The 27,851-nt window shown below is 42.4% G+C and overlaps 1 protein-coding gene and 1 long non-coding RNA gene across 5 annotated transcripts in view; one reads left to right on the top strand and one right to left on the bottom strand.

Annotated features, from left to right (window-relative positions):
- LOC140118105 (uncharacterized) overlaps positions 1-7,103 on the top strand; it is a 46,919-nt gene extending 39,816 nt beyond the window's left edge. For both annotated transcript variants that reach the window (XR_011853138.1, XR_011853137.1), the window contains one exon: positions 6,596-7,103. This is a non-coding gene — a long non-coding RNA (uncharacterized lncRNA). The remainder of the gene's footprint in view (positions 1-6,595) is intronic.
- Positions 38-27,827, bottom strand: TNFSF13B (TNF superfamily member 13b). Of its 3 annotated transcripts, XM_072135552.1 has the most exons (6): positions 26,730-27,827; positions 25,467-25,548; positions 15,382-15,438; positions 9,300-9,412; positions 6,873-7,023; positions 38-327 (listed from the first exon to the last, which is right to left on the bottom strand). In XM_072135552.1, the coding sequence occupies exons 1-6, from the start codon at positions 27,021-27,023 to the stop codon at positions 215-217; spliced, it is 810 nt and encodes a 269-aa protein (XP_071991653.1). In that variant the 5' UTR covers positions 27,024-27,827; the 3' UTR covers positions 38-214. The 3 variants fall into 3 exon arrangements, with proteins under 3 accessions (XP_071991653.1, XP_071991655.1, XP_071991654.1); XM_072135554.1 differs by lacking the exon at positions 15,382-15,438; XM_072135553.1 differs by lacking the exons at positions 38-327; positions 6,873-7,023 and adding an exon at positions 7,104-7,431.
- Between the last annotated feature and the right edge of the window lie 24 nt (positions 27,828-27,851).

Genomic DNA, 27,851 nt, shown 5'->3' with positions numbered 1-27,851 from the left:
TGATATAAAAATAAAACTTTATTATTATGCTCACAATTTTGTATATAAAAATTTTCCTTTTAAAATCATGCATGCAGGCCAGACATCAAGGCCCAACCCAGGGTTTCACCTCCAAGTGACCTGAGTTCATGACACTTGGTACATATTCTCATCTGAGTCCATCGCAACACACTAATTCCAGAGCACTACAGGCTACAGCAGAAAAAAAATATGTTCACAACAACTTGATTGCCCCAAAGAAAGTACTGTGTCCATTTAAAGAGATGTTTGCATTGTTTCTTCTTATTATAAGCTGAATTTCATCACCTTCATCCAATTTTGCAATTCCTAGAAAAAAGGATATATATTAAAAACTGTTCAAACTGGGGGCGTGGCCTAGCGCTTGATGTAGGAGGACGTGGGACACGAGCGCTCCTCCGCAAGTAGCCTGAATAGTCATCCTGACCCCGCTGTACCTGGGTAAAAAGGAGTTGGTCCGGTGCCGGGAGACCTGCGGAAGAAGCGGAGCAGGGAATTAAGGAGATGACGGGTCCCCGAAACAAGCGCTCGGCCGACAAACACGCCGAGCGCGCGATCCAAGATGGCGCCCGGACTCCAGGCGGAAGCGCTAAGGGACTGCGTGCAGAGACAGCAGCGCGCCTTGGCAGCTTTGCAAGGCAGTCAGGGGAGAGAACCCCTGGAAAGAGGTCGGATCCACAACCGGGGAGCCTTGCCCATGGGTCCAGGTACGCAGCGCTGGCAGAGGAGGAGATGGAGGATGAGAGTGAGGAGGAGATGGGGGAGCAAGGAGAAGCTCACGATGTGGGGGAGGAAACTGCTGAACCAACGATTGCTGATGTGATGAGGGCACTGCAACAGAATACTGCTACTCTGCTTAAGCTAACTGGCCAAGTGGGGGGCCTTAAAGAGGACATCTTGCTTTTGAGAAATGATGTGCATAAAGTGGCAGAACGCACCACAGCAGTGGAAGGGCGATTGCTGGAAGTGGAAGAGATGTTTCCCCCAATACAGCGGGAGGTGAGGGATCACTCCCAAGCAGTTATGCTCCTTCAAGCAAAGGCGGATGATTTGGAGAATAGACTGCGCCGAAATAATGTGCGGCTAGTTGGGGTGCCGGAACGGGTGGAGGGGCAGAACCCGGATGATTACTTTGAGAAATGGCTCTTGGAAACATTTGGCAGAGAGAATCTAACACAGCTGTTTGCGGTGGAAAGGGCACACAGAGTCCCTACTCGCCTAGGCCCGCCTGGCCGCCCACCACGTCCCGTGCTGGTGAAACTACTACATTACAAAGATAGAGATCAAATCTTGCGTCAAGCCAGAGAGCGCCAGGATATAATGATAAACGGTGCCCGGATTGCTTTTTTCCAAGATTTTTCTGCGGAAGTCCAACGACGTCGGATGCAGTTTCTGGATATAAAGAAACGCCTGCGGGCGCTCGCAGTGCCATATTCAATGTTATACCCGGCGAAATTACGAGTTGTAGCACTGGACACTACACATTTTTTTGAAACACCCGGAGCTGCACTTCATTGGCTAGACATCAATGAGCAAAGGCTGAGAAGACCTGCGGGGAATCCTGAGGACGCCTGAACACGGAAATGTGTGAGGTTCACGGTCGCTACCAGGGGACTAATACGTTTGGTTTAATATTCACTGGACAGTGCTGTGGCATGGAAGCGGACCTTCTATAATATCTGAATTGGAGTGGGGTGGAGAGAAAAATGCTGTTGAAGTTTGAAGCGGCTGTTATATAATTGTTTTTGCTTATATCTAGCATTATTATTTTCTCACAGGTACAGGGGGGTAAGGGAATTGTAGCGGAGGAGCGATCCGCTAAGTTACAGCTATGAGAATGGGTGATTTGTCTGTTAAGACGATATACTCTGCCCTGGGGGAACCCCTGACAGTTAGAGGGGTAACCTTAAGGGAAAACGGAAGGAGGAGATGGGTGATGGGTTGGTTAAGGGCTAGGAGGCTACAGGATAGCCCGTACCCTCTACGGAGGGGAGGTTTACAGTTCTGTTTAGGGGGGGTAGTTGGGGGGGCAAAGGGAGGGATGTGATCTGGTCTCTAAGAAGTTATGTACTGGTCGTATATGATGGGTGAGATTTTCTACTGTGCGTCCTGGAATGTCCGGGGCTTAGGCGCTGCAAATAAACAAAGGGCCATCTTTAAATATATGAAAGACCATTCAGTTTCCATAATGAGGTTACAGGAAACGCATTTAACAAAGGATACGGTGTCGGTACTACACCGTTCGTGGATTAGCCACGGGTTTCACGCATTCCATTCTACCTATTCGAGAGGAGTGAGCTTGTTGGTCAAACAATCAGTGCCTTTCCGATGCCATGCCTCCTTTGCGGATCCGGAGGGTCGATTTGTGGGGGTGCATTGTAGAATATACCGCTGGGATTGCATTATAGTGGTGGTATATGTTCCGCCGCCCTTCTCTAGCGTAACGCTGAGGGCGATATTGGAACGTTTGTCCTCTTTACCGGAGGCACCACTTATTATTATGGGAGATTTTAATGCCGTATTGGATGAAAGCATTGACAGGTTTCCTAGTGGGGGGGGGAGGGGGACTACAGGTTCCACACTACTGGCGAGATGGTGTGAAGAGTTAGGTATGCATGATTTGTGGCGGGTACGACATGTGGGAGTCCGTCAGTATTCTTGTGCCTCTGCTACTTATAGAACTATGTCGCGAATTGATATGATAATGGGCTCTGAGAGGGTGCTGCCGGTGGTGATGGACGTGAAGTATTTGCCTAGAACCCTTTCGGATCATTCCCCTGTTGTGATGCAGGTAAATGGAAGTGGAGAGAGGGAAGTGGTGAGTAAGAATGGTGGGATATGGAGACTGAATGCGTTTTGGTTGAAACTGTTTGAAGGGGTACGAATGAAAGAACAACTGAGAGAGTTCTTTGCCCTTAATGAGGGATCTGTGCCTAGACGGGTATTGTGGGATTATTTTAAGGTATATTTGCGAGACAGGTGTAAAAGCGAGATCAAAAAGGTCAAGGAGACTTCTAGGCAGATAGGGGCAGACCTACAAAGGAGGGTGGTGGAGTCAGAGGAGAATCACATTATGGGAGGTACCCCGGAAACTGAGAAAGTGTGGATGGAGGCACAACATCAGCTTACAAAATTCCATTTAGAACAAGCTGATAATAAACGTATGTTCTTAAAGCAGCAATTCTATGCGGAAGGAGAACAGACGGGAAGGTTGTTGGCAAGGATGGCTCAGGGGCAAAAAGAAAATAACTTTGTGCATAGTATGCAGAATGAGGAGGGAGAGCTGCTTACAGACACTAAGGGTATCTTAGGAGTCTTTGAAACTTTTTACGCCAGATTATATGCATCCAGGGTTAATTATTCAACGGCTCAAGTGGAGGAGTATTTGGGGGGGATTGCAATGCCCAGATTGGGACAGGAGGCACGGGATATGTTAGAGGGACCCATAACAATGGAAGAACTTGAGGAGGCGGCTATGGGCATGGCCAATGAGAAGGCCCCGGGTATGGATGGCATACCGGCTGAAATGTATAAAGAGTATGGGGATATCCTGTTACCTCAGTGGTGGGAAACCTTAAAGGAATGCTTTGAGGAAGGCTGTCTTCCTGCCTCATGTTATGAGGCATTGATAGTGGTGCTTCTGAAGGAAGGGAAGGAGGCCCAAATACTGGAATCCTATAGACCGGTCTCCTTGCTAACGTCTGATATTAAGATTCTGGCGAAAATATTAGCCAATCGGCTGAGCAGGATAATAGGGACTGTAGTACATCATGACCAAACGGGATTTATCCCATCCAAATCCACGGCTATTAATATACGTCGCTTGTTTTTAAATCTACAAGTACATCAGGAGGGGGCGGAGGAGGCGGCGGTGCTATCTCTAGATGCCGCCAAAGCCTTTGATAGTATAGAATGGGAATATCTATGGGCAGTGCTGAGGAAACTGGGCTTTGGGCCACATTTTATAAAATGGGTGCAGATTTTGTATAGGGCTCCTGTAGCTTGTGTCCGAGTTAATGGAATGGTATCTGAACGCCTGTGCCTGCGAAGGGGTACGAGGCAGGGATGCCCGTTGTCCCCACTATTATTTGCTATGGCTATTGAGCCCTTGGCCTGCCTGATAAGACAGCACCCGGACTTAACAGGGTTTAGATATACCGGGGGGGAGGAAAGGATCGCATTATACGCAGATGATATGCTCCTTTTCCTGGCTGGAGTAGACCGAGGCTTGCCCACGGTAATGAACCTCTTAATTCAATTTGGAGACTTCTCAGGGCTGCGCATTAATTGGACGAAGTCAGCATTACTACCTTTACGGGCATCTAGTTCTACCGGCATGCAGAGGTGGGGGATACCGGTGGTGGAGAAATTTAAATACTTAGGCATATGGGTCACAAGATCTTTGGCGGCTTATATAGATTTGAATTTGGCCCCTCTGTTGGGCAGAATGAGGTCCCGAGTGTTGGTGTGGAATAAACTGCCCTTATCGGCGCTGGGCCGATCCAACCTCATTAAAATGATTTTAATGCCACAATTACTCTACATATTACACAACGCACCAGTTTGGATTCCGAAGTTTTGGTTCCGAAGGATACATAGCTTGTTTAGGGACTTAATTTGGAAGAAGGGGGTCCCCAGAATTAAGTTGGAAAAGTTACAGCTTCCTAAGAGCCAGGGAGGTCTAGCAATCCCAAATGCATGGGTATATTTCCTTGCAGCACAATGTCAGCACCTCGGGGGGTGGGATATGCCTGGCTCGGAGTCATGGTGTCCGAGGGTTCTGCAGCATTTCTGTGGTCCATTGTCTCCAATGGCGGCTTTGGAGGCGGGGGTCTTTGGGAGAGTAGCTAGGGGACACCCGACAGTGCTCTTGGTTCAGAAAATATGGGGAACTTATAAGAAGATAATGGAGATAGGACCCATTACAAAATATACCTCTTTATGGGATAACCCGTACCTGGGGGAAATATATATGCTGGAAGGTATGCAAGGGTGGAAACAGCAGGGAATAAAAATGCTTGCACAATTATATGACCAGTCTGTACTGAAATCATTTCAGCAATTGGTGGATGAATTTGAACTACCCCGTTCATTGTTCTTTCAGTATCTTCAAATTCGCCACGCTGTGCAGGCTCAATTCGGCCCTGAGGAAGTGATGTTCTCCTCCATTAAAGTGATGCAGGGGGTAGTGTCTGCTAAGCATATGAGGGGGCTAATATCTCTTGTATATATGGTCTTACTGGATAAGGTGTTGGGGGACCCAATGTCAGGGGTGAGAAGAAAGTGGGAGGAGAGAGTCGGGAGCATGGAGGACGAGGAATGGGGGGAAGTATTGTCATCTCCAAGTACGCTGTCTATAAATGTGGCGCAGAGGCGATCGCAGCTGTTCTTACTCCATAGAGTATACAGGACGCCACAGGTGTTGCAAAGGATGGGTTTGAGGGGGGATGCCTGCTGTCCAAGGTGTTCAGAGGAGGAAGCAGACGATCTACATATGTTCTGGACATGTAGAGAGTTGGATGATCTGTGGAACAGAATGCTGGAAATGATACACAGGGTGTTTGAAGTGGAGGTGCCAAGGAATCCAAAAGAGTGCATGTTGGGGTATGTGGGAGAGCTCGAGGTTAATAAAAAACAACAGCTGGCAATAGCTAAGGTGTTATATCAGGTGCGCAAATCCATTGCCATGCACTGGTTGGATGCTGCCCCGCCGAGGGTGAGGGAAGTGCAGAAATTTTTGAATAATACCATATGGTTGGAGCTGAAGGTGAATGTGAGAAGAGGTGCAGTGGATAAATTTGAGAAGCAGTGGGGAAAGTGGCTTGAATGTCCAGGGATGGCATCGGAGGAATTGTCGCGGAGCTGGATGCGGGCCAGACCAGGGGGAGTGGTAGGAGTTTAGAAATGGTGGGGTATCCTAGTGGAGGAGGGAGCGGGTTAGGAAGATTGTAATGGTGGACCAGATCACAGGGAGGGAAAGGGTTCTGGGGAGGTAAAGGGGTGGGTTTTATTGTATTATCAATATGTTCTTCTTGATGCAGTTTGTATTATGCTTAAAATGTAAAGCTGTAATTTACTCTGAGATATCTGCGTTAATAAAATGATTTTTTGATTTAAAAAAAAAAACTGTTCAAACTGTATAAATTGTGGGGAACTGCTGTTAAAAACGGTCATAGCAACTATATGAAATAGCAATTAGTGCGCATCTTCTCCTTAAACCAGGCAATACGCCTTCCTCTGATATTCCGTCAAAATATGTATGAATAAATGAACAACTTGGTTTATTCATCCCCCTTGTTGGCTAAGTGGTAACATCCAGGTGTGATTTATTTTTACAAATCTCTATATAACAGATGAAGAGAAAAAAGAAGGGTTATGAGACGCTTCAGTCTTATTTCACACTTTCATATTTCAAATGCGGGCAGTCCCGGGTTGCATACAGGATGGGTTCTTTAGGTTTGTTGTTTAGTTAAATTTGTATGTAAGTCGGAACTGTATATTTTATAATTGTTGCTCCAGACAAAAAATGTTTTTGCCCCAGTGACAATTGGATTTTCATTTTTTTTTGCCCTTGTAGGACCAAGGATTATCAATAAGTCTTCATTACAGACACCTTACAGCTGATCATTACAGCCTGGGACTAAAGTAAAGCATCCAGAGAACTTCACCATAGGTCACAGTGGGTAGAGGGGTCTGTCTTTAACTAGAGGTCATCTGTAAGACAGGTGTCCTTAAGTAGGAGACTGCCTGTATTAGTTTTAATGAAAACAGAAATGCCAGTAGAGCTGAGAGTTGCTCTTCAAAATAATAGTATTTGTAATCTAATTAAAATTTGTGTCACACTTTTGACTTACCTGCCGTGAAACATGAATTGTTTGGGCTAGACTCTGGCATATTTTGTATGCATGTAAACAGAGTTACCACACTTGGATCATCACCCACTATATGTATCTTTTTCCTCTGAATTGCATGGCCCATTGTAAACACCTTATCCCTATACCAAACCTATAAAAAAGGAAGAAAATCAAAAAACATTCTTAATCACTACAATAGTATTACTATTTTATTTGCAATACAGCCTGTAATTTCCACTATATTATTTAAATAAACAATTATTATTAGATCTTGTTTTAATTGCTTGCTGGGGGTAGAGCTCCGAGCTTGTCACCCCAAAGATGAATCTGGCTGCTAATGCTGCATTTATGGTTTGAGTGATGATGCTGAAAGGTATGATAGAGACCCAATCTCAGGACCCTCTGATTTTTCCTCTGCTTGTAGCCACACATGGGGCTGCTTGGCTACGTTGATTGACAGCTGCCTTTCAGAGTCAGTTCCCCTGGCTGAGTTGGGTGTGTGTTCCTCTGGAAAGCTGGGTGGTGTCTTCAGAACCTGTGTGCTAGTATCAGCTGTGACCTGAGTGATGGATAACAGAAGCAGTTTCTGCTAAGGGTGGTGCCCAGGAACTACTTATATACAGTACAAACCAAAATTTTGGACACACCTTCTCATTCAAAGAGTTTTCTGTATTTTCATGACTATATTGTAGATTCACACTGAAGGCATCAAAACGGTGAATTAACACATGTGGAATTATATACTTAACAAAAAAGTTGAAACAACTGAAAATATGTCTTATAATCTATGTTCTTCAAAGTAGCCACCTTTTGCTATGATTACTTCTTTGTGCACTCTTGGCATTCTCTTGATGAGGTAGTCACCAGAAAAGGTTTTCACAGGTGCCCTGTCAGGTTCAATAAGTGGGATTTCTTGCCTTATAAATGGGGTTGAGACCAACAGTTGTGTTGTGCAGAAGTCAGGTGGATACACATCTCATAATACTACTGAACAGACTGTTTGTTTGAATTTGTATTATGGCTATATAAAATCAGCAAAGTAAAGAAAAACGAGTGGTCATTATTACTTTAAGAAATGAAGGCTGGTAAGTCCCAAAATTGGGAAAACTGAAAGCGTCCCCAAGTGCAGTTGCAAAAACTATCAAACGGTATAAAGAAACTGGCTCACATGAAGACTGCCCCAGAAAAGGAAGACCAAGAGTCACCTCTGCTGCGGAGAATAAGTTCATCCGAGTCACCAGCCTCAGAAATCGCAGGTTAACAGCAGCTCAGATTAGAGACCAGGTCAATGCCACACAGATGTCTAGCAGCAGACATCTCTACAACAATTGTTAAGAGGATACTGTGTGCAGCAGCCTTCATGGGAAAATAGCTACTAGGAAACCACTGCTAAGGACTAGCAACAAGACTTGTTCTTGGGCTCAAGAATACAAGGAATGGACATTAGACCTGTGGAAATCTGTGTTTGGTCTGATTATTCCAAATTTGAGATCTTTGGTTACAACCACCATGTCTTTGTGTGATCCAGAAAATGTGAACAAATGCATGGTTCTCACCATGAAGCATGGAGGAGAAAGTGTGATGATGTGGGGGTGCTTTGCTGGTGACACTGTTGGGGATTTTTTCAAAATTGAAGGTATACTGAACCAGCTGTGGTTACCACAGCATCTTGCAGCGGCATGCTATGCCATCCGGTTTGCATTTAGTTGGACCATCATTTATTTTTCTGTGGCTGTTTATTGCAGTCGCTTCACTCTTGTCTATTGCTATTGCTTTTCTATCCTGTGTATCCGGCCTCTGCAATGTTTATTCAACCATTCTCTATAATTCTCTTTGCTATAAGATTCTGTGCCTAGATCCATCTTGGATTTGACCCTGCTGTTTATGACAATGCTTGTGTGTCTATTATCTGTTGTTAGTCCCTCAGTGCCATGTTGTTGCGGGTGTGCCTGCGACCTGGACATGGGTCGCAGGAGCACCCGCGACACCATGGCACTGAGGGACAAACAACAGATAATAGACATATAAGCATTGTAATTCCATCCATTGTGTACTCTGCAGCCATGTGAAGGTTTTGAGGTATCAATTATATCTCTTAAAGGTTGCCTGTGATAAGCCATGATAGATGTAGAATAAAAGCCATATACTCTAATACATGCAAAATAGCGATATATATTGCAACACATGAACACATTTTCTGGTGTCCATGGGGGACTAATAAGTTGAGAATTTCTCATTTTTTTTGTCTGTGTAGTTTTTTTCAAGCTTTTAATGTGGTGTCCTTAAAGGAGTTGCCAAGCTTATTTTTTAGTATTATAAATTGGCAGCGGAGAGTGGACAAGCTTCTGTCAAGCAAAAACAACTAATCAGCTCTGCTATGAATGAATCAACAAAATCATAAATGAATCTTAAAAAAGAACACCATACCTGACCATATATGAAAAACAATCCGCTTTCTTTTATCAACATTTTATTTTGGCTTTCTTCGATAGAAGTTCCGTGTTTCAAACTGAGAATCCAAGGTATTATGGTATTATCACCTGAAATGTCATAAAGTAAGAAAATCTCATTTTTGCATAATCCCCATTCAATTCAGACCCCCCAAAACATTACGGTTTATCCGTTAAAAACTGGGCCAAGTGTAATTTTTTTTATAGTACTTCCATGTTGCATCCGTGTGCCTTTTTTCCAGCACCCATAGATTTAAATGGGCTGTGAACATAGACCATAATAGACCAGAAAAGAGGCACATTAGTTAAAGAAATTGACTTCTGGAGAATATATGAATATTATCTATAGGAAGAAAATAGATAGGTGCTTGATAGAAGATATATAAATAGATAGACAAAAAGCTAGATAGATAAATGGTTAGATAGACATATATATATAGATAGGAAATAGACAAATTATAAGAGATGGATAACTGGACAATACAAAAAAGGAAACCAAGTCCGCACAGTGGATAAAAACCTCAATAGTGGGGGTGCAGAGCCTTCCTAGATCATGGCAAGATCCTTCAGTAATAAAGTTAAAAAAGTGTAGGCAGCCTGATGAAGGTGGTTCACACTGAAACGTCGCCACTGTTTCAATAAACCTCACCCTTTGGAATTTTGCATCTTTGGAGTGCTGCCTACACTTTTTAACTTTATGGATAACTGGACAGATAGATGATAGATCCTTGTCCCAGTGTGTGAGCTGACAGGCCCACAACTACAAAATGCATTAATCCAAATATCTAATATATAAAACTGTGTGTGTGTGTGTGTGTGTGTATGTGTGTGTATGTATGTATGTATGTCCGCTAAAGGAATCTGTACTGTCGCATTTATAATCACCAAATTTTGCACAGTTGTTACCTGTGACTCAGGGAACATCTTAGACCAGGCTTTGAGACAATTGTTACTGCGTGCTTTCCAAAACCCACTTATTAACCACCATATACAGAAGCCATTGTCTGCTGCTGTGGCTGTTGAAAGCTGAGCTGTGATTGGTTGCTGTTGTGCCACAGGACATTTTTATGAGCTCAGAGCTTTGAGCTTTGATTGGCTACTACAGGCAATGGGTAGAAGACAATTTATGTGTGAGGTAAGATGAATAGGGTTACAGAGATAGGGGAAGATTATCGGAAATGTTTGAGGTAAAACTGTATTAGTTTCCCATGGAAACCAATCAGAGCTCTAAAACTTGAGCTCTAAAACAGTCAGTCAACAGACAGTCACTGAAAGAGATTGCCAGCGACAGACAGACAGTCAGAGACAGTCTGAGACAGTCTATAGATACATATAAAATATTTTTTGTTAACCCATTCTGTTTTGTTGTAGCTAAGAGCAGTTATTTACTACAGTTATTTACTACAGCTAGTTCTTTAAAAAATCTTCTTCATCAATCACATATATAACATATAGTACGACACTGCATATGCATAGAGTTCAAGCTTTGTCATTATTTAATAATGAACGAGCAACTGATTCTAAATCCGCAGCAAATATCAGTTACTGACTCCATAAGATTTGTAAGGGATTTTTTATAAATCCTATTCACTAGCTGTGACTACAAGGGATGTGGATCATGGCCCCCCTTCCGCTACAAAATAAGCAATTTTGGATGGCTTCTGATGCCTGTGCAATGGTTATGGAGCTAATGCTATGGTAAATTCCTCGGCCATCATGCAAAGTGTACAGATAGCCTAAACCTATGTGGGTTTGCTGCAGATCATTTTAAGCTCCCTGGCCTTATACAGCTTCTATACCTTATCTAACTAAGCTGATTAATTTGCCTTTGTAATCATTATTTTCCCTAAAGTTACTTAGAAAGAATGACTACCATGCATTACTGTGATACAGATGAAATCATCAGTATCAAACTTACATTTAACAATAGAAGCTGATAAAGGATATCCCAATCAGCAGAACAGGAGTTATAAAAATCCAGAAATATTTTGTGTTTTCTTCCTTTTTTCAATTTGAAATCTTTTCACTTAAGAGCTTTTTCAAATTAGTGCGATTTATTGCAGTCTAACGCTTACATCCTTGGCTCTATGCGATCAATCAATTCATGAATTTGTTTGACCTTTCTCTTTTCCAATATGTTCTGCCGTTTTAAGTCTTAGGACTCCGACAACAACACCGAGGGCTATAAAGTATCCAATATTAATCACTGTTTGCATTAATATTTGCCCTTCACATTTGCTGTTTTACGGATGTCCCTGTGTCATAGAGAAAGGGATAAGCTGATAGAACATGTATTGGTTGCTAAAGTCAACACTTAATATTCAGCATTCATAAATTGTGCACAAACCAGAAAAACAACAGGCGCACACAAGTATTTGTCATAATGCAGCATACAAGGTAATCCAATAAAGCACTTCAAAGGAATAATACAATTTAATGGATTCTACACATGTTTAATTAAATTTATTAGTGCACATTTTTTATTTAATGGACATAAATGAAACTCAAAGTAATAACCTTGCAACATGGTTTTACCAAGCCATTAAATATCTAGATTTATTTAACTTAAGCTGTCAATGATATATCGCAAAAGAACACATTATTGTTTTAGGTATTTGAGTTCAGGTTTTCTGATAGCTGCAAGTGAGTAGAAATAGTAGTTTTAAAAAATATAACTAGGCAGAAGCCTCCTACATTTCCCCTGATCTGTAAAGCATTGCGGAATATGTTGGTGCTATATAAATAAAGATTTCTCATTTTTCCTACACTTATCTATTATTATTATTTGGTTTCATACACCGGGTACAAACATATACATCTTTAAATGTTTTATTCTTTGTTTCATTGCAGAGAATTAGTAAGATCAAAAGTTCTTTATTTTGCTCCTTAATGTACATTCTGCACCCCATCTTTACAGAAAAGAAACAAATGTAGATTTTTTTTCTAATTTATTAAACAAGACAAAATGAAATATCACATGACCCTAAGTATCATCAGTATTGATTATATTATGATAGATAGGACTTTTTGAGATGCAGGGGTACCTAACATGTTTATGATTTTTACTGCTTCTTTACATTTATTTCAGTTCTAGATGAAAGGGGGTCATTTGAATTTTTAGGGTTTTTTAACCCCTTCCCGACGCGCGCCGTACTAGTACGGCGCGCGCCGGGTCCCGGTGCATGGAGAGGGCTCGCGGGCCGAGCCCTCTCCATAGCCGGTAAGTCTTTGCTGCATATTGCAGCAAAGGCTTACCGGTAACACCCGCGATCGGTGCTAGCACCGATCGCGGGTGCTTTCACCGCGATCGCCTCCGGCAATGCTGCCGGAGGCTTCAAAAAGATGGCGCCGCCATCTTGGCGCGGATCTCCGCTCCCCGATGACGTCACGGGGAGCGGTGATCCGTTGCCATGACAGCATCGGGCCTCACGAAGGCCCGAAGCTGTCTTGTTTTAACCTATTCATTACAATGTGCTATCAGCACATTGTAATGAATGAGGAGTAAAATCCCCATATACTGCCATATTGCAGTATGGCAGTATATGGTAGGATCGATCAGACAACCTAGGGTTAAAGTACCCTAGGGAGTCTGAAAAATAGTTAAAGTAAAAGTAAAAAAAAGTTTAAAAAAAAAAAATTATATTAAAAAAACCTAAAAATTCAAATCACCCCCCTTTCCCTAGAACTGATATTAATATTAATAAACAGTAAAAATCATAAACACATTAGGTATCACCGCGTCCGAAAATGTCCGATCTATCAAAATATTATAACGGTTTTTCACTGCGTTTAACCCCGTAACGGAAAATAGCATCCAAAGTCAAAAATGACATTTTTTTGCCATTTTGGAAAATATAAAAAAATTTATAAAAAGTGATCAAAAGGTAGCACAGTCCTAACAATGATAGCAATGAAAACGCCATCAAAAGTCGCAAAAAATGACACCACCCACAGCTTCGTACACCAAAGTATGAAAAAGTTATTAGCGCCAGAAGATGGCAAAATCAAAAAAAAAATTTTTGTACAGGAGGTTTTAATTTTTTTAAATGTATGAAAACATTATAAAACCTGTACAAATGTGGTATCCCTGTGATCGTAGCAACCCAAAGAATAAAGTAGACATGTCATTTGGGACGCAGAGTGAAAGCTGTGAAATCCAAGCCCACAAGAATACGTCGCAAATGTGTTTTTTCACCATTTTCACTGCATTTGGAATTTTTTTTCCCGCTTCCCAGTATGCGCCATGGAATATTAAATACCGTCACTACGAAGTGCAATTTGTTACGCAGAAAATAAGCCATAACACAGCTCTTTATGTGGAAAAATAAAAAAGTTATAGATTTTTGAAGGTGGGGTGTGAAAAATGGAAGTGAAAAAACTAAAAAAGGCCAAGTCGTTAAGGGGTTAATATAATTTTTCCCCACTGTAGACATCACTGTTTCAACCTGATTGGGTCTCCTCAGTACAGCATAGGGAACTGGTTTGGATGGGTGAGAGGCTTGTGACTAGGGTTAGGAAGTAAGAGTTCTGGGAGAATATGCAAAGTTTTCCAGGATGGGATAAAGAAAAACACGCCTCTTTTAGCTACCTTGTATGGTAGCCAAACCAGTTCCCCATGTTCCCCATTCCTTCTGGAATAGATATACTGGTTATGTTTTAATCCTGCATCATATCATAAAGCCTCTTGTAGGTAATGCTTGATTAAGGGAGCTGCCCTACAAGGTAGCTAAAAGAGGCATGGTTTACTTTATCCCATCCTGGAAAACTTTGCATATTTTTTCTGAGCTCCTTGGGCAGTTCATTAGACCTCATGATTCTCATGTGACTGTGATCTGTACAGTCTTATATAGACAGGTGTGTGCTTTTCTAATCAAGTCGAATCAGTTCAATCAAACACAGCCGGACTCCAATAAGGAGGAAGACCATCTCAAGGAGGATCAGAAGGAAATAGACAGCATGTGATTTTAATATGTGTGGCTCAGCAAAGTTTCTGCATACTTATGACCATATGATATTTCAGTTTTTCTTGTTTAATAAATTAGCAAAAATATAAACATTTCAATTTTTTTCTATCAAGATGTAAGCAGAGTGTACAATAATGTGCAAAAAAGAGCTTTTTAGCTTACCAATTGGCTGCAATCAAACAAAGAGTAAAAAATGTAGAGAGGTCTTAATACTTTCTGTTCCCACTGTATCTAGATTTAAAATGTACATATTTACTAATTGACAATGCACAAAATAATGTAATCCATCAATCCTAACTATAGTTAAAAAGATGTTGTTTGGTGTCAATTGTGCTTCTTTGAAGAGAACTTATGTCTTAATTTAAATGTTAAAATATTATAGTAACCATTTGGTTTCACGGTGTTGCTTATTCATATACTGATTAGATGGAACAATCTCTATTAGGACGTGAATAGGTGGTACTGTTTTACCCAGCTCCCTATCCATTACTAGTACCTTGCTAGCAGCATGCTGGGAGCTGGGATGAAGTGCTGAGCCCACAGATAACACTTTAGATACTGTGATCACTGCAGCAGTGACATCTAAATTAGTTATAGTACTGAGGTAGGTACTTTACTTACTTCTGGCAGTACCCCACAACACAATTACGTGCTGTTCTCTGTGCTGGAGGACAGCTGATGTCTTATAAATCAGGGACAGCTTTGTCATTATTTAATAATGAGCAAGCAACTGATTCTAAAACCGCAGCAAATATCAGTTTCTGACACTGATCTTTTTTCACAACATTTGTAAGGGATTTGTATAAATCCTATTCACTTGCTCTGACTATAAGGGATGTGGATGATGGTGCAAAGTAAAGGTTGAGCTAAGCCCCTCCTGCTGCCACAATACGAATGAGCAACCAGACGATTTTGGCTGGCTTCTGATACCTGTGGAAGGGTTATAGAATTGATGCTGAGGTAAATTCCTTAGCCATCATGCAAAGTGGTTTGCCGTAGATAAAAACAACAACAAAAATAACAGAGCAAAATTGTGCAGGAATAATAAAACATTTCTCTAAATACTTAATAAAAACAGAAAAGAATCTTACAAACCTTGATTTTCTGAATTTTTAGTTTTGTCAGGAATAAGTTGCAAGCAGGAATGGGAATCTAAAAACAAAAATAATCTGTTCTCAGTGTTAGTAATATTAATGGAATTCTTTTTTTTAAACTCTGTTTTAGTAAAAGGTTTGCAGGTATACATTATGCACTTTGTACAATGTGATATCGTATAACATGTCTTCATCTAAGTCAGTATATCTGTACATAAACAAGCAAGGACGGGTATAAAGCCCTGCAAAGAGCTAATATCACAGGATTAAGAGAAAAACAATACAATGAACATAAGTGAACTAAACATTACACTCTAGCTGCCTTTGCACTCTTCTGAAGGATAGGATATAAATGATGTCAGGTATATTCCCAATATCGCGGGTATAGGTTGGCGTGCGGGTATCTCCATCATGTGGAGAAGCATCCAGTTTGTTTTAATATATACGCTGTGCAATCTAGGTCAAGTCATTAATAGCTCCCACTAGTTCCTGTGGCTGGTGTGACGTGAGGGGGGAGTCACACCACTGATCCCATATTTTGTTAAACTTGAGGGGGCACTTCCTATTCTTGTAAATAACTTTCTCATACGTTATTATTTCATTTGTGAGTTTTATCCATGTACTGCACTTAGGGGGTCTTGGGTCCATCCACCTCAGAACAATTGCTTTTCTAGCCATGAATAGCGACTCATTGAGGCATATTCGCTCATAGTGCGACCAGAAGTCTTCATCCAGGAGCCCAAACAGATAGACTCCGGGAGAGAGGGGAACCGGCCTTCCCATTACTGACGTCAGTGTCGTTATGACCTCTGACCAATACCTCTGTAGAACTGGGCACTCCCAGATCATATGGTGGAAGTCTGCTGGGTTGTGGTAACAGCGGTGGCATTGTGGAGCAGGTATACGTTGAATTTTATATAGTCTTATAGGTGTTAAATAATTCTGATGTATAATATGTAATTGAATCATCTTATTATTTACAGCAGGGGATACCCGTAAGTGCGATTGGTATATTTCATCCATCTCAGAGTCTTCCCCAATTGGTATCAAGGTTCGCCATCTTGCCACCGCTGGTAGTGGAGTAGCCAGTGCCCTTGCATAGATAAGGTGGGAGTACAGCATGGAGATCAAGCCTCCAAATACCCTGGGTATTTGGATACAGTGAATTGTGCAGCTAGGGCATGGCGTAGTCTCAAGTATTTGTAAAAAAGCGTGTTAAGTAGACCAAATGTATCCTTCAGATCTGCGAATGCTTGCAGTGTGTTATTTGAGTATATGTCTCCCAGTGTCTTAATTCCATATGAGGACCAGTATTGGTCATCCCCTAATTGCGTTAAGTGTGTGAGCGTGACATTTCCCCATAGGGGAGTCTCTGCTGGTGTGTCTGTCGGGGATGATATTTGTTTAGCAGCTATCCATATCTTTCGGGCTGTGGTGTGAATGGGCAGAAGATGTCTCGTAAGTGGGGCCTCTCCCTCCAAAACAGACCAGAGGGTTCTCCCCTCTAGGTATGCAGACAGATGTGCTTCGGGAAACGTGGGTGTTGTGGGACCCAACCATGTTGGTAAGTATTTCAGCTGACCAGCCAGGTAATATAGGTAGACATTTGGTAGGGCCATTCCTGCTTGTTCTTTTGGCCGTTGTAGCTTTGCTAACTGTAGTTTGGATCTAGACTTGCCCCAGATAAAGGATATTAACATTGAGTCCAGGGTGTCAAAAAATTGCTTGGGTATGGGTACATATATGTGTTGTAAGGCATATAAAAATTTGGGAAGCACTATTAATTTAATTAGGTTGATCCTGCCTGGGACTGACAGGGGTAAGGAAGCCCATATCTTAAATTTGTCTTTAAATGTTATGAGAAGGGGATCTATGTTGTATCGTAGCGTGTCTATTGGGGTCCTGCTAAGAATGAATCCCAGATATTTAACTCTCTCAGCCACCTGTAGATTACATACTTGCGGCGGTGAGTGGTCCTATTCGGAGAGAGGTAGAGTAGATAAGATTTAGACCAGTTGATGGTCAGCCCAGAGTATTGGCTGAAATCATTAATAACATCGATTGGCCGAGGTAGTGTAGTGTCTGGATTTGCCATGAATAAGAGGAGGTCGTCCGCATACAAAGCCAGACATTCCTCGTGTTGTGTCTCAAGTACCCCCCTGTACAGCTCATCAGCTCTGATTCTCATAGCCAAGGGCTCAATAGCCAGTGCAAATAGCAGGGGGGACAGGGGACATCCTTGACGGGTGCCCCTACCCAACCTAAAGCTTCCTGACTGTTGGCCATTCAGGGCAACTGAGGCTTTTGGGTGAGCACATAACATGGAAATCCACTTAAAAAAGGAGGGGCTAAATCCAAAGTGCTCATGGACTGTTATCAAATATGGCCACTCTACGGAGTCAAAGGCCTTGGCGGCATCTAGTGACGCCAAGGCCCAATCCTCCCGCCGAGCCTTTCCTATCTGCAGCACTACCTGTGCACGACGCAGGTTATCCGAGGTGCTGCGACCCGGCATGAAACCTGCTTGATCCGAATGGACCAGTGAGACAACAGAATTCAATCTACGGGCAAGGATTTTAGTTAGAAGCTTGTAGTCTGAGTTTAGTAATGATATGGGGGTCTTTTCCGGGCTTTAAAATTAGCACTATCGTGGCCTCGTAGAAGGAGGGTGGTAGGGTACCTCTGTCAAAGGCTTTTTGTAGAACCTGGAGGAGAGGGGGAAGGATTTGGTCCTGATATTGTTGGTAGGTTTCAATCGGAAACCCGTCCGGGCCTGCTGCTTTCCCCTTAGGCATTTCCTTCAATGCTTCCTTTAACTCATCTAGGGATATGGGGGCATCTAACATCTGGTGTTGTTCCTGTGTAAGACGGGTGAAGGTCAAGTCACTTAGGTATTGAGCTGTCTCTACTGGGGTTTTGTTACATCTTGAGCTGTAAAGGTCTTGGTAAAATGAAGTGAATGTGTTGAGTATGTCTGCGTTGTCAGTCTGTATATTCCCATCCGCACCCATGATTTTGAGAATAGCTGGGGATGAATTGTTCTGGTGGACTACACTCACCGGCCACTTTATTAGGTACACCATGCTAGTAATGGGTTGGACCCCCTTTTGCCTTCAGAACTGCCTCAATTCTTCGTGGCATAGATTCAACAAGGTGCTGGAAGCATTCTTCAGAGATTTTGGTCCTTATTGACATGATGGCATCACACAGTTGCCGCAGATTTGTCGGCTGCACATCCATGAAGCGAATCTCCCGTTCCACCACATCCCAAAGATGCTCTATTGGATTGAGATCTGGTGACTGTGGAGGCCATTTGAGTACAGTGAACTCATTGTCCTGTTCAAGAAACCAGTCTGAGATGATTTATGAAAATCAAGATGAAGAAATCAAGATTCATCAGACCAGGCAACATTTTTCCAATCTTCTACTGTCCAAATTTCGATGAGCTTGTGCAAATTGTAGCCTCAGTTTCCTGTTCTTGGCTGAAAGGAGTGGCACCCGGTGTGGTCTTCTGCTGCTGTAGCCCATCTGCCTCAAAGTTCGACGTACTGTGCATTCAGAGATGCTCTTCTGCCTACCTTGGTTGTAACGGGTGGCGATTTGAGTCACTGTTGCCTTTCTATCAGCTCGAACCAGTCTGCCCAGTCTCCTCTGAACTCTGGCATCAACAAGGCATTTCCGCCCACAGACCTGCCGCTCACTGGATGTTTTTTCTTTTTCGGACCATTTTCTGTAAACCCTAGAGATGGTTGTGCGTGAAAATCCCAGTAGATCAGCAGTTTCTGAAATACTCAGACCAGCCCTTCTGGCACCAACAACCATGCCACGTTCAAAGGCACTCAAATCACCTTTCTTCCCCATACTGATGCTCGGTTTGAACTGCAGGAGATTGTCTTGACCATGTCTACATGCCTAAATGCACTGTGTTGCCGCCATGTGATTGGCTGATTAGAAATTAAACTGTTAACGAGCAGTTGGACAGGTGTACCTAATAAAGTGGCCGGGGAGTGTATATGGGCCAGGAGAGCACTAGATTGGTTGCCCATCTCAAAATATTTCTGTTGCGTGAAAAACATACAACGTTTCTGCTTCTCGTGGAGGATCTGCACATATTTCCTACCAGCAAGAAGCCAGGCCTCTCTATTGTTGTCAGTGGGGTCAGCAATAAACGTTGCCTCTAGGGAGACGCACTGGGCCGCTAATGCCTCTTCTTCGGCGGCTGTGGTCCTTTTTATATGTTTAATGCCCATCTGTAAGTATGACCTAAGCGAGGCTTTGAGTGATTCCCAAAAATAGGAAGGGTTATGGACTGGGGAGTTATGTTCTAGAAAGTCCACAAAATAGAGAAAAATATTTTCACTATGACCGGAGCTCCAAGGATTCTAAAACTTCGATGAACAGCACCAATCTTCAATTTCTCCTGCTGAAAGTATGTCACCATTCAGACTAGCACCATCGCATTCTCATTCTCCTCCTTTATTATATTGTAACTGGAAGACAATATGCAGGCAGATGGTGTGGTACGTTCCAACAAGGTTAAAATTTATTCCAATTCATTATACTCACAAAAATCCAATAAAAACCGACCCAGGGTTTCACCGGCAAGGCTTCAGCAACGCCCCGGAAGAAGCCTTGCCGGTGAAACCCTGGGTCGGGCAGAGAGAAAGCTAGCGTCCCGTTATGTGAATTTGTGATATGCGCATTTTTATTGGATTTTTGTGAGTATAATGAATTGGAATAAATTTTAACCTTGTTGGAACGTACCACACCATCTGCCTGCATATTGTCTTCCAGTTACAATATAATAAAGGAGGAGAATGAGAATGCGATGGTGCTAGTCTGAATGGTGACATACTTTCAGCAGGAGAAATTGAAGATTGGTGCTGTTCATCGAAGTTTTAGAATCCTTGGAGCTCCGGTCATAGTGAAAATATTTTTCTCTATTTTGTGGACTTTTTCAAAGACTGTGTGGACCGGTCTTATACCGTGAGTAGCTCCTTAAGGGGCAAACTGTGCACCACAAACAACTGTATTTTATGTTCTAGAAAGGACTGTAGGTGTATGGGCGTTTGGCACTGTTAGCTATTAGTGTTAGCCAGAAAGGGTGTATCTTCCTGATTCCCTGGACATGGTTGGGAGGGGAGCACTGTAGTTCGGCCATGAGAGGGGAGTGATCTGAGAGCCCTCGGGGTAAAAATGTGATACCAGTCAGCCAAGTATGTGCAAGGGTATTACCTAAAATGTAATCTATTCGGGAGAGTGTATTTCTGCCTGGAGTGTAACAGGAGTACTCCCGGAGTTGAGGATGACGACTTCGCCACAGATCAATCCAGCCCATTTCAGTAAGGAGCATCTGCAAATTAGTGGTACTTGGGTTGGAGGGGGCCGTGCCTGGTGCCCAAAATTTGTCAAGGGAGGGTTCCAACATAGAGTTGAGGTCTCCCATGCAGAGGACCGTGGCATGCGGATAAGCAGCCGCGAATCCCACTGCTTCATACAGTATATCTAAGGAGGAGGCTTGGGGGATATACACGCCAATGAATACGAATGGTTTGCAATTAATCCATGCATGAATAAATATATAGCGGCCCTCTGGGTCTTTACACACCACATCAGGCTCCCATCGCACCGTGCGATGTATCATAAAGGATACACCTCTAGAGTAAGAGGTATGTGTCGCATGACATGCCCACTGTATCCAGGGCTTTTTTAAGACTGAGGTGGTTTGACTTGTAAGGTGCGTCTCTTGTAGACACTTTGGGGGTCATTTACTAAGGGCCCGATTCGCATTTTCCCGACGTGTTACCCGAAAATTTCCGATTTGCGCCGATTTTCCCTGTATTCCCCGGATTGTGGCGCATTGGTGCAGGCATGCAAGCGACGGAAATCGGGGGGCCTGGCCGAGCGAAAACCCAACGGATTCGGAAAAAACGCCGCATTTAAAACAATAAAAGTGTCGCTTGGGACGCGCTTACCTTCACTTGGTCCGGCCCGGTGAACTTGAGTGCGTTCAGATGCTTTGCAGCGCAGCAGCACCACCTGGTGGACGGCGGAGGAACTACCTTGATGAAACCCGGCCGGACCCGAATCCACCGCAGAGAATGCGCCGCTGGATCGCGAACGGAACGGGTAAGTAAATCTGCCCCATTAAGTGTGGAGTGCGTCGTTTCATATAGGCAAAAATCATGTGGCGTTTCTTAATCTCCCCCAACCCCCTTACGTTCCATGAAAACAGTTTAAGTGACATAGCAATTTAAGCACAATCAACAGCTAGAGTTGCGAACAATTAAAACATACAACTAATACTTGCCAATGGTTAACTTTGCAAGTATAGATTGGAAAAAAGCTCGTGGACTAGTTTCCTGCCTGTAACACGTGGCAATAATAACGGGTTAGTCTGTGTTAGATGTAAAAAAGAAAAAAACAGACTATTGCTCCATTTACTGGGGCCCCTAAAAGCTAATACATTCTTAACATTTAACCAGTAAACATATATATTATCTTAGGTGATGAATAGACTATTAACCCCTTAAGGACGGAGGGTTTTTCGCCTCATTTCTCGCTCTCCAACTTCAAAAATCCATAACTTTTTCATTTTTCCGTGTACAGACCTGTGTGAGGGCTTATTTTGTGCGTAACAAATTTTACTTTCCCGTAATGATATTTATTTTAACATGCCATGTACTGCAAAGCTGAAAAAAAATTCCAAATGTGGAAAAATTGAAAAAAAACCGCACGTGCGTCACGTTCTTGTGGGCTCAGTTTTTACGACTTTCACTCTTCGCTCCAAATAACACGCCTACTTTATTCTTTGGTTCGGTGCGATCGCGGTGATACCAAATTTATACAGGTTTTATTGTGTTTTAATACATTTTCAAAAATTAAACGAATGTGTACAAAAAAGAAAAAAATTTTTTTGCCATCTTCTGACGCTAATAACTTTTTCATACTTTGGCGCACGGAGATGTGTGAGGGGTCATTTTTTGCGAAATGAGGCGACGTTTTCATTGCTACCATTTTGAGGTCTGTGCAACATTTTGATCATTTTTTATTTCATTTTTTATGTTATGTAAAAAGGTGTAAAAGTCGCATTTCGGACATTTGGGCGCCATTTCCCGCCTCGGAGGTCACCGCCGGCCGTAACCGTTTTTATATTTTGATAGATCGGGCATTTTGGAACGCGGCGATACCTAATATGTCTGTGATTTTTACTGTTTGTTATGTTTTATATCCGTTCTAGGGAAAGGGGGGTGATTTGAACTTTTAATATTTTATTAATTTTTTTTATTTTTTAAACTTTTTTTTTTCTTTTTTTTTTCACTATCTTTTAGACCATCTAGGGTACATTAACCCTAGATAGTCAGATCGCTGCTACCATATACTGCAATACTTCTGTATTGCAATATATGGCATTTTTGCAGCACATTCATTACAATGAGCCACTGGCTCATTGTAACGAATATGCAGCTGCCAGATAGCCTCGTGTCAAAAGAAGACACGAGGCTACCATAGCAACTGATCGCCCCCCCCCGATGACGTTCGGGGGCGTGGCGATCGAAAAAAAGATGGCGGCGCCCACGCGCCGCCGTCTTTTAAACGCGCCGGCGACTTTGCCGGCGGCGTTTAGGGGGTTAATAGCCGCGATCGGTGCAAGCACCGACCGCGGTTATTAGCGGTGGGGGTTTTGTGCAAAATGCAAAAACCCCCACCTTTGTATGAAGAGGACTCAGCCCGTGAGCCCTCTTCATACATCCCTTATACCTCTGCGCCGTAGAGCTACGGCGCAGAGCGTTAAGGGGTTAATATACATGTGTAAATATTAGATACCAGGTTTATGCAACGTTACCCGTTCCCCTGAAGGAGGGTGCATATATGGGCTGTCCAAGACATTATGACCAGCAGAGCCAGTCGTAGGGTACGTCCAACCATCTCAGTGGCAGCCCGCCGGCTGGTATTCAGCACCTTGGTGATCTCCGCAGGGTGTTTATCCAGGAATCGGCCTCAGTAGGAGACGTGAAGAAGTGTGTACTCTCCTCATAGATAACCCGAAGGCGAGCTGGAAATGTCATACTGTACTGAATCTGCATCTCCCTTAGACGCTTCTTCACTCCCATAAAGGAAGCCCTCATTTTCTGGAGGGCAGTCGAAAAATCAAAGAAGATCGATATGTTGGTGTTCTGGTAGGTGATGGTACCCTTTCTTCTGGCAGCCTGTAGTAGTTGGTCCCGGTCCTTGCTGCTCAGGATCCTGGCGAGCATAGATCCTGGCCCCCAGTAGTATACAGCTTGTCCCCAGTAGTATACAGCCTGCCCCCAGTAGTATACAGCTTGCCCCCAGTAGTTTACAGCCAGTCCCCAGTAGTATACAGCCTGCCCCCGTAGTTTACAGCTTGCCCACAGTAATATACAGCCTGCCCCCAGTAGTATACAGCCCAGCCCAGCTTTAAAAAAACATAATAAACTTATATACCTACCCTCTGGTGGCCCCAACGTGCAGCGATGCCCCCCGATGTCCGCGCGGGTCTTCTTCTGGCTTCCGAGCCCGTCTTCTTTCTTCTCTAACTTCGTGCTGGGCGCTGCCATTGTTCTCCCCCGGACGGCGCCTAGTATGATGCGCCGCTGCTGACGTCATACTACCACCCGGGAGAAGAACATGGCGGCGCCCAGCACGAAGTTAGAGAAGAAAGAAGACAGGCGCGGAAGCCAGAAGAGGACCCGCGCGGACATCGTGGGAGCAGCGCTGCACTTCGGGGCCACCGGAGGGTGAGTATATAAGTTTATTATTTTTTAAATATTTTTTTAGTATATATATGTGCATAAGCCGAGAAGACGTTTTTCAGCACATTTGTTGTGCAGAAAAACTTGGCTTATACAAGAGTATATACGGTACTCTATTTCTAGACTCCTCAGGGTACTTCAACTCCAGGGGGTCAGATCACTTATACAATATACTGCAACACTACAGTATTGCAGTATGTTGTAAATTCACTGGATCTGTAAAAGAGTCTGCTGACAGCTGGCTCCTTTAGAGATCCTCCTATGACAACTATGGAACCCTGCATTAGGGTCTTGGCTGTCATAGCAACTAGCTGACGCCCATCAATGACATCACTTAAGTGCTGCCATTGTGTTTGATGGTGGTGCTTAAGAAGTTAACACCAGCATGAGCCATGGGTGTAAGCTCCATAATGTAGTATTTGACTATTGTAATACCGTCAGACAAAACGTGTCAGGGGTGGATTAAGAGTGCCATACACCCTGGGCTGCTTGAATATTATAGCACCTAATGTACAAATTTGGAATTCACTTCCTATATATGGCAAAATTTGGCCAGTAGTTTGGGTAGCCATTAGCCCCCTAGAAAGCTTGGTCCCCAAACCGCCAATATTATAATCCACTACTGGTTGGAGCTAAGGAGGGGGCGTGTGTTATGCTAACCTTCTCTGACACTGTCCAATCAGTAGCAGACAGCGTTACAGAAAGTGTAGTGTATGCTCTTTATCATAATCTGTCACACTGTCAATGGCTTAAAGGGGTATTCCCATCTGGGAATTAAAATTTAAGTAAATTCATTTGCCATATGTAAACATTTCCTCAATTGGATGTTATAAAAAAAATGTTCTTATGTAAAAATGTTGTCCCTTAGAAACGAGATAGCTTCCTCGGATACGCATGAATATTGCATGAATTGCATCAATTTTACTACAATCAATTTTTCATATTTAAGTTGAATAGTGTCACACAATCAAAAAGGCCCCTAAAATTTTGTTAGAGCTAGATTAATGAATGATTATAACAAATACACCTATTGATTTTTGGTGAATTTAAATATAAAACATTTAAAGTAAATTATTATTATATAAAATACACAAGAAATTGATAGATTGCTGCCACCAAAGCTGTTTTATGCAAACACAGCACTGTCCTGATTTCAGTGCCTAAGATTTCAGCACAGGGAACAAATTCTTCACTAGATGTGTACCATAGCGTTTCATCAGTTGCTTCAGATGGGGTGCAATCAACTAAATGCAATTTATGAGAAGATCACAATCACATTCCTCTCCACCTGAGCACAATAAATTCATACCTTTACTGTCAGATGCATGTCTTCGTGATCGTGTGTTTTGTAGTAGACTTTCTTCTTTCTGGACTTCTGAAGATTTATCTCTCTGTAAAAATTGTTGTAAGCCAGGTTATACAACTGTGCAATTCCCTATAGTTAAGTCTACAATCTAAACCAATCCAGCATGTGTAATATTTGGAAACCCCCTTTTTATCTAGATTGTAAAAGATTTATATGTCTAATATATTCTGAAGATTATTTTAAAGGGAACCTGTCACCAGGGACCTCATTTTCACTAAAGACAGGTTGTAGAGGGCCATTACAGGTGGCTTGCAAAGATGCTTTCTGTCCTTTTTGTGCATTTGTATTAAAATATAATTGGGTTTTAACTTACCTTGCACCCAGACAAAATCCTGTTCTGAGTCCCAGGTTTTCTTTTGGTTTGGATGCAATAAAAAAAACAGTGGCTTTTCTTTGCTGCTCAATCACTCATCAGTTCTTGGCCCCACCAAGTGCTCCTGTACAACTCCATCCACCCCACTGATGTCAGCATATCACACAGTGAACAGTGTAAAAGTCTATCATCCTCTGTCTGTCAGACTCTGTATAAACTCAAGCATCTCTCATCTGTCTCATCTCTCTTTCTATGTGTCAATGTGTTAGTGCAATGTCAGAAGCCCGATGGCAGTGTATATACACCTGTACCCTGATAATCTAACCACAATGTCACCCCACAGAACTAGATGGATCATAATGTGTCTGCTAAGAGAGGCCCCGCCCCCACACCCTGGAATCTTACACTGACCATCATGGAGTGGCGTCATCCAGAAAATCAACTTTGAAGTGAGATGTTTACGAAGTCAAGCTCTCTCTGCCTTAGAACGATCCCTTCAAAGTAATTGATGGTCCTGCATTCAATGACTTCATCGATCAGATCTCCTGAAGTCTGGCACATGATGTCAATCACATAGAGGGAGAGCTTGATTTCGGTGTTAAACTCTCCTCCTCCTTGACTTTATACAACCAATTAACATCTCACTTCAAGTTGATTTTCTGGTTGATGTCACCAAGCTGGGCCATGAAACAAACACGATCTAGAAGCTGTTCAGCTTCTTGAGAACATAATGGCAGTGGTTAACTAGGCTTATTTCTGATGACAGGTTCCCTTTAAGTAACTATTGCAAAAGAGCAATTTGATACAAACAAGTGTGAAGTCCAAAGTGCTGATTTCCTTAAATAAATTATAAATAGATATCTGAATATCTGAATTCAATAATACAAACTAACCTGCAAATCTTCACCCCAGGTTGGGTGTGCCTTACTGGGTTTGTTTTCAAACACATTTGTAGAATAATGTTGATATCTGTCAACTTTTTTGAATGATCTCAGCTCATCTTTTAAGTTTGTGAGCTCTGCTTTCAAAGCAAAAATATTATAAAGTAATACAGCTGATAGGCTGGACAAGAGAAAAATGATGACTGGAAGAAGGACCCATAATAAAACTCCTTTTGAGTAGTGGTAACAACAGAAGTGGATCCTTTTTTGTTCATTGATGGGTGGACGATAATTTACTGCTGTCATTTCTTTATCTATGTTGTAGTTCTTTATAGGATATATAAGGATTTTCTTACTTGTTCCCTTGTAATCCTTGGTGTGCTTCAAAATAAAAAGCAAGTTTCCAAATTCACATCTTATTCCGTCCAGTGGGTTTCACGTAATTATCTGTATAGTTTGTAATCCTCATTTTTAATTGTATCAGCTAGTTCCTGGATCCTTTTTCACGCTAACAATTGTTTCTTTGCATTCCGTGTTATCACATGACGTATTTCTATTTGCAATCTTAAGTAACTTCTTCTTTTCACAAAGGAAGTATTATTTAATGATATTTTCAGGAAGGCAAAGTGTCATCTTCTCTTTCTTTGTTACTGTAGACTACATGTTTATCATAATATAGATGAACAGGTTAAGGAAAGTGGAAAAAAAATAACAGACTTGCCCTCTTTGGAAATGTAATTTGTTGGAAGTATTTTTATAAAGACAAGTAATCCTTGGCAACTGTAATCTGTGGGTAGCAAATGTTGAATTACACTGTTACCGGGGTACTACTTGAGGCAAAATTTGTGGTATTATTGTATTCATAAACTGTGATGTTGAGTCAAGCAGAAGGTGGTGCAGATTTACATCAATAAGGTACATGTAGCACTGATCTATAGCTTTTCCATGTGCAGTGATTGAGTCTTACAAGAAAATTGACACAAGCCCATGTGTTCAACCATGTAGCCAAATAAGACAGACAAATTACACAGAAATGATTGATATGCATATCTACAGTAGGGAAAATAAATATTTGAAACACTGCCAATTTTGCAAGTTTCTACAAAGAATTTAGAGGACTGTCATTTTTGCATG

Source organism: Engystomops pustulosus, chromosome 2, assembly GCF_040894005.1.
Source record: "Engystomops pustulosus chromosome 2, aEngPut4.maternal, whole genome shotgun sequence".
Classification (NCBI taxonomy): Eukaryota; Metazoa; Chordata; class Amphibia; order Anura; family Leptodactylidae; genus Engystomops; species Engystomops pustulosus.
Note: the sequence above shows the minus strand (reverse complement) of the source record. Positions and strands in the feature narration are given on the sequence as shown.

What these genes read in the sequence shown, in the direction of transcription:
- TNFSF13B (XM_072135552.1), bottom strand. Translation starts at nt 27,023, where the DNA reads ATGACAGCAGTAAATTATCGTCCACCCATCAATGAACAAAAAAGGATC. An exon ending in TAAAAATTCAGAAAATCAAG is followed by an intron (nt 9,413 to 15,381) that starts GTTTGTAAGATT and finishes ATGACATTTCAG; the next exon opens with GTGATAATACCATAATACCT. An exon ending in TGTTTTTCATATATGGTCAG is followed by an intron (nt 7,024 to 9,299) that starts GTATGGTGTTCT and finishes CCTTTTTTATAG; the next exon opens with GTTTGGTATAGGGATAAGGT.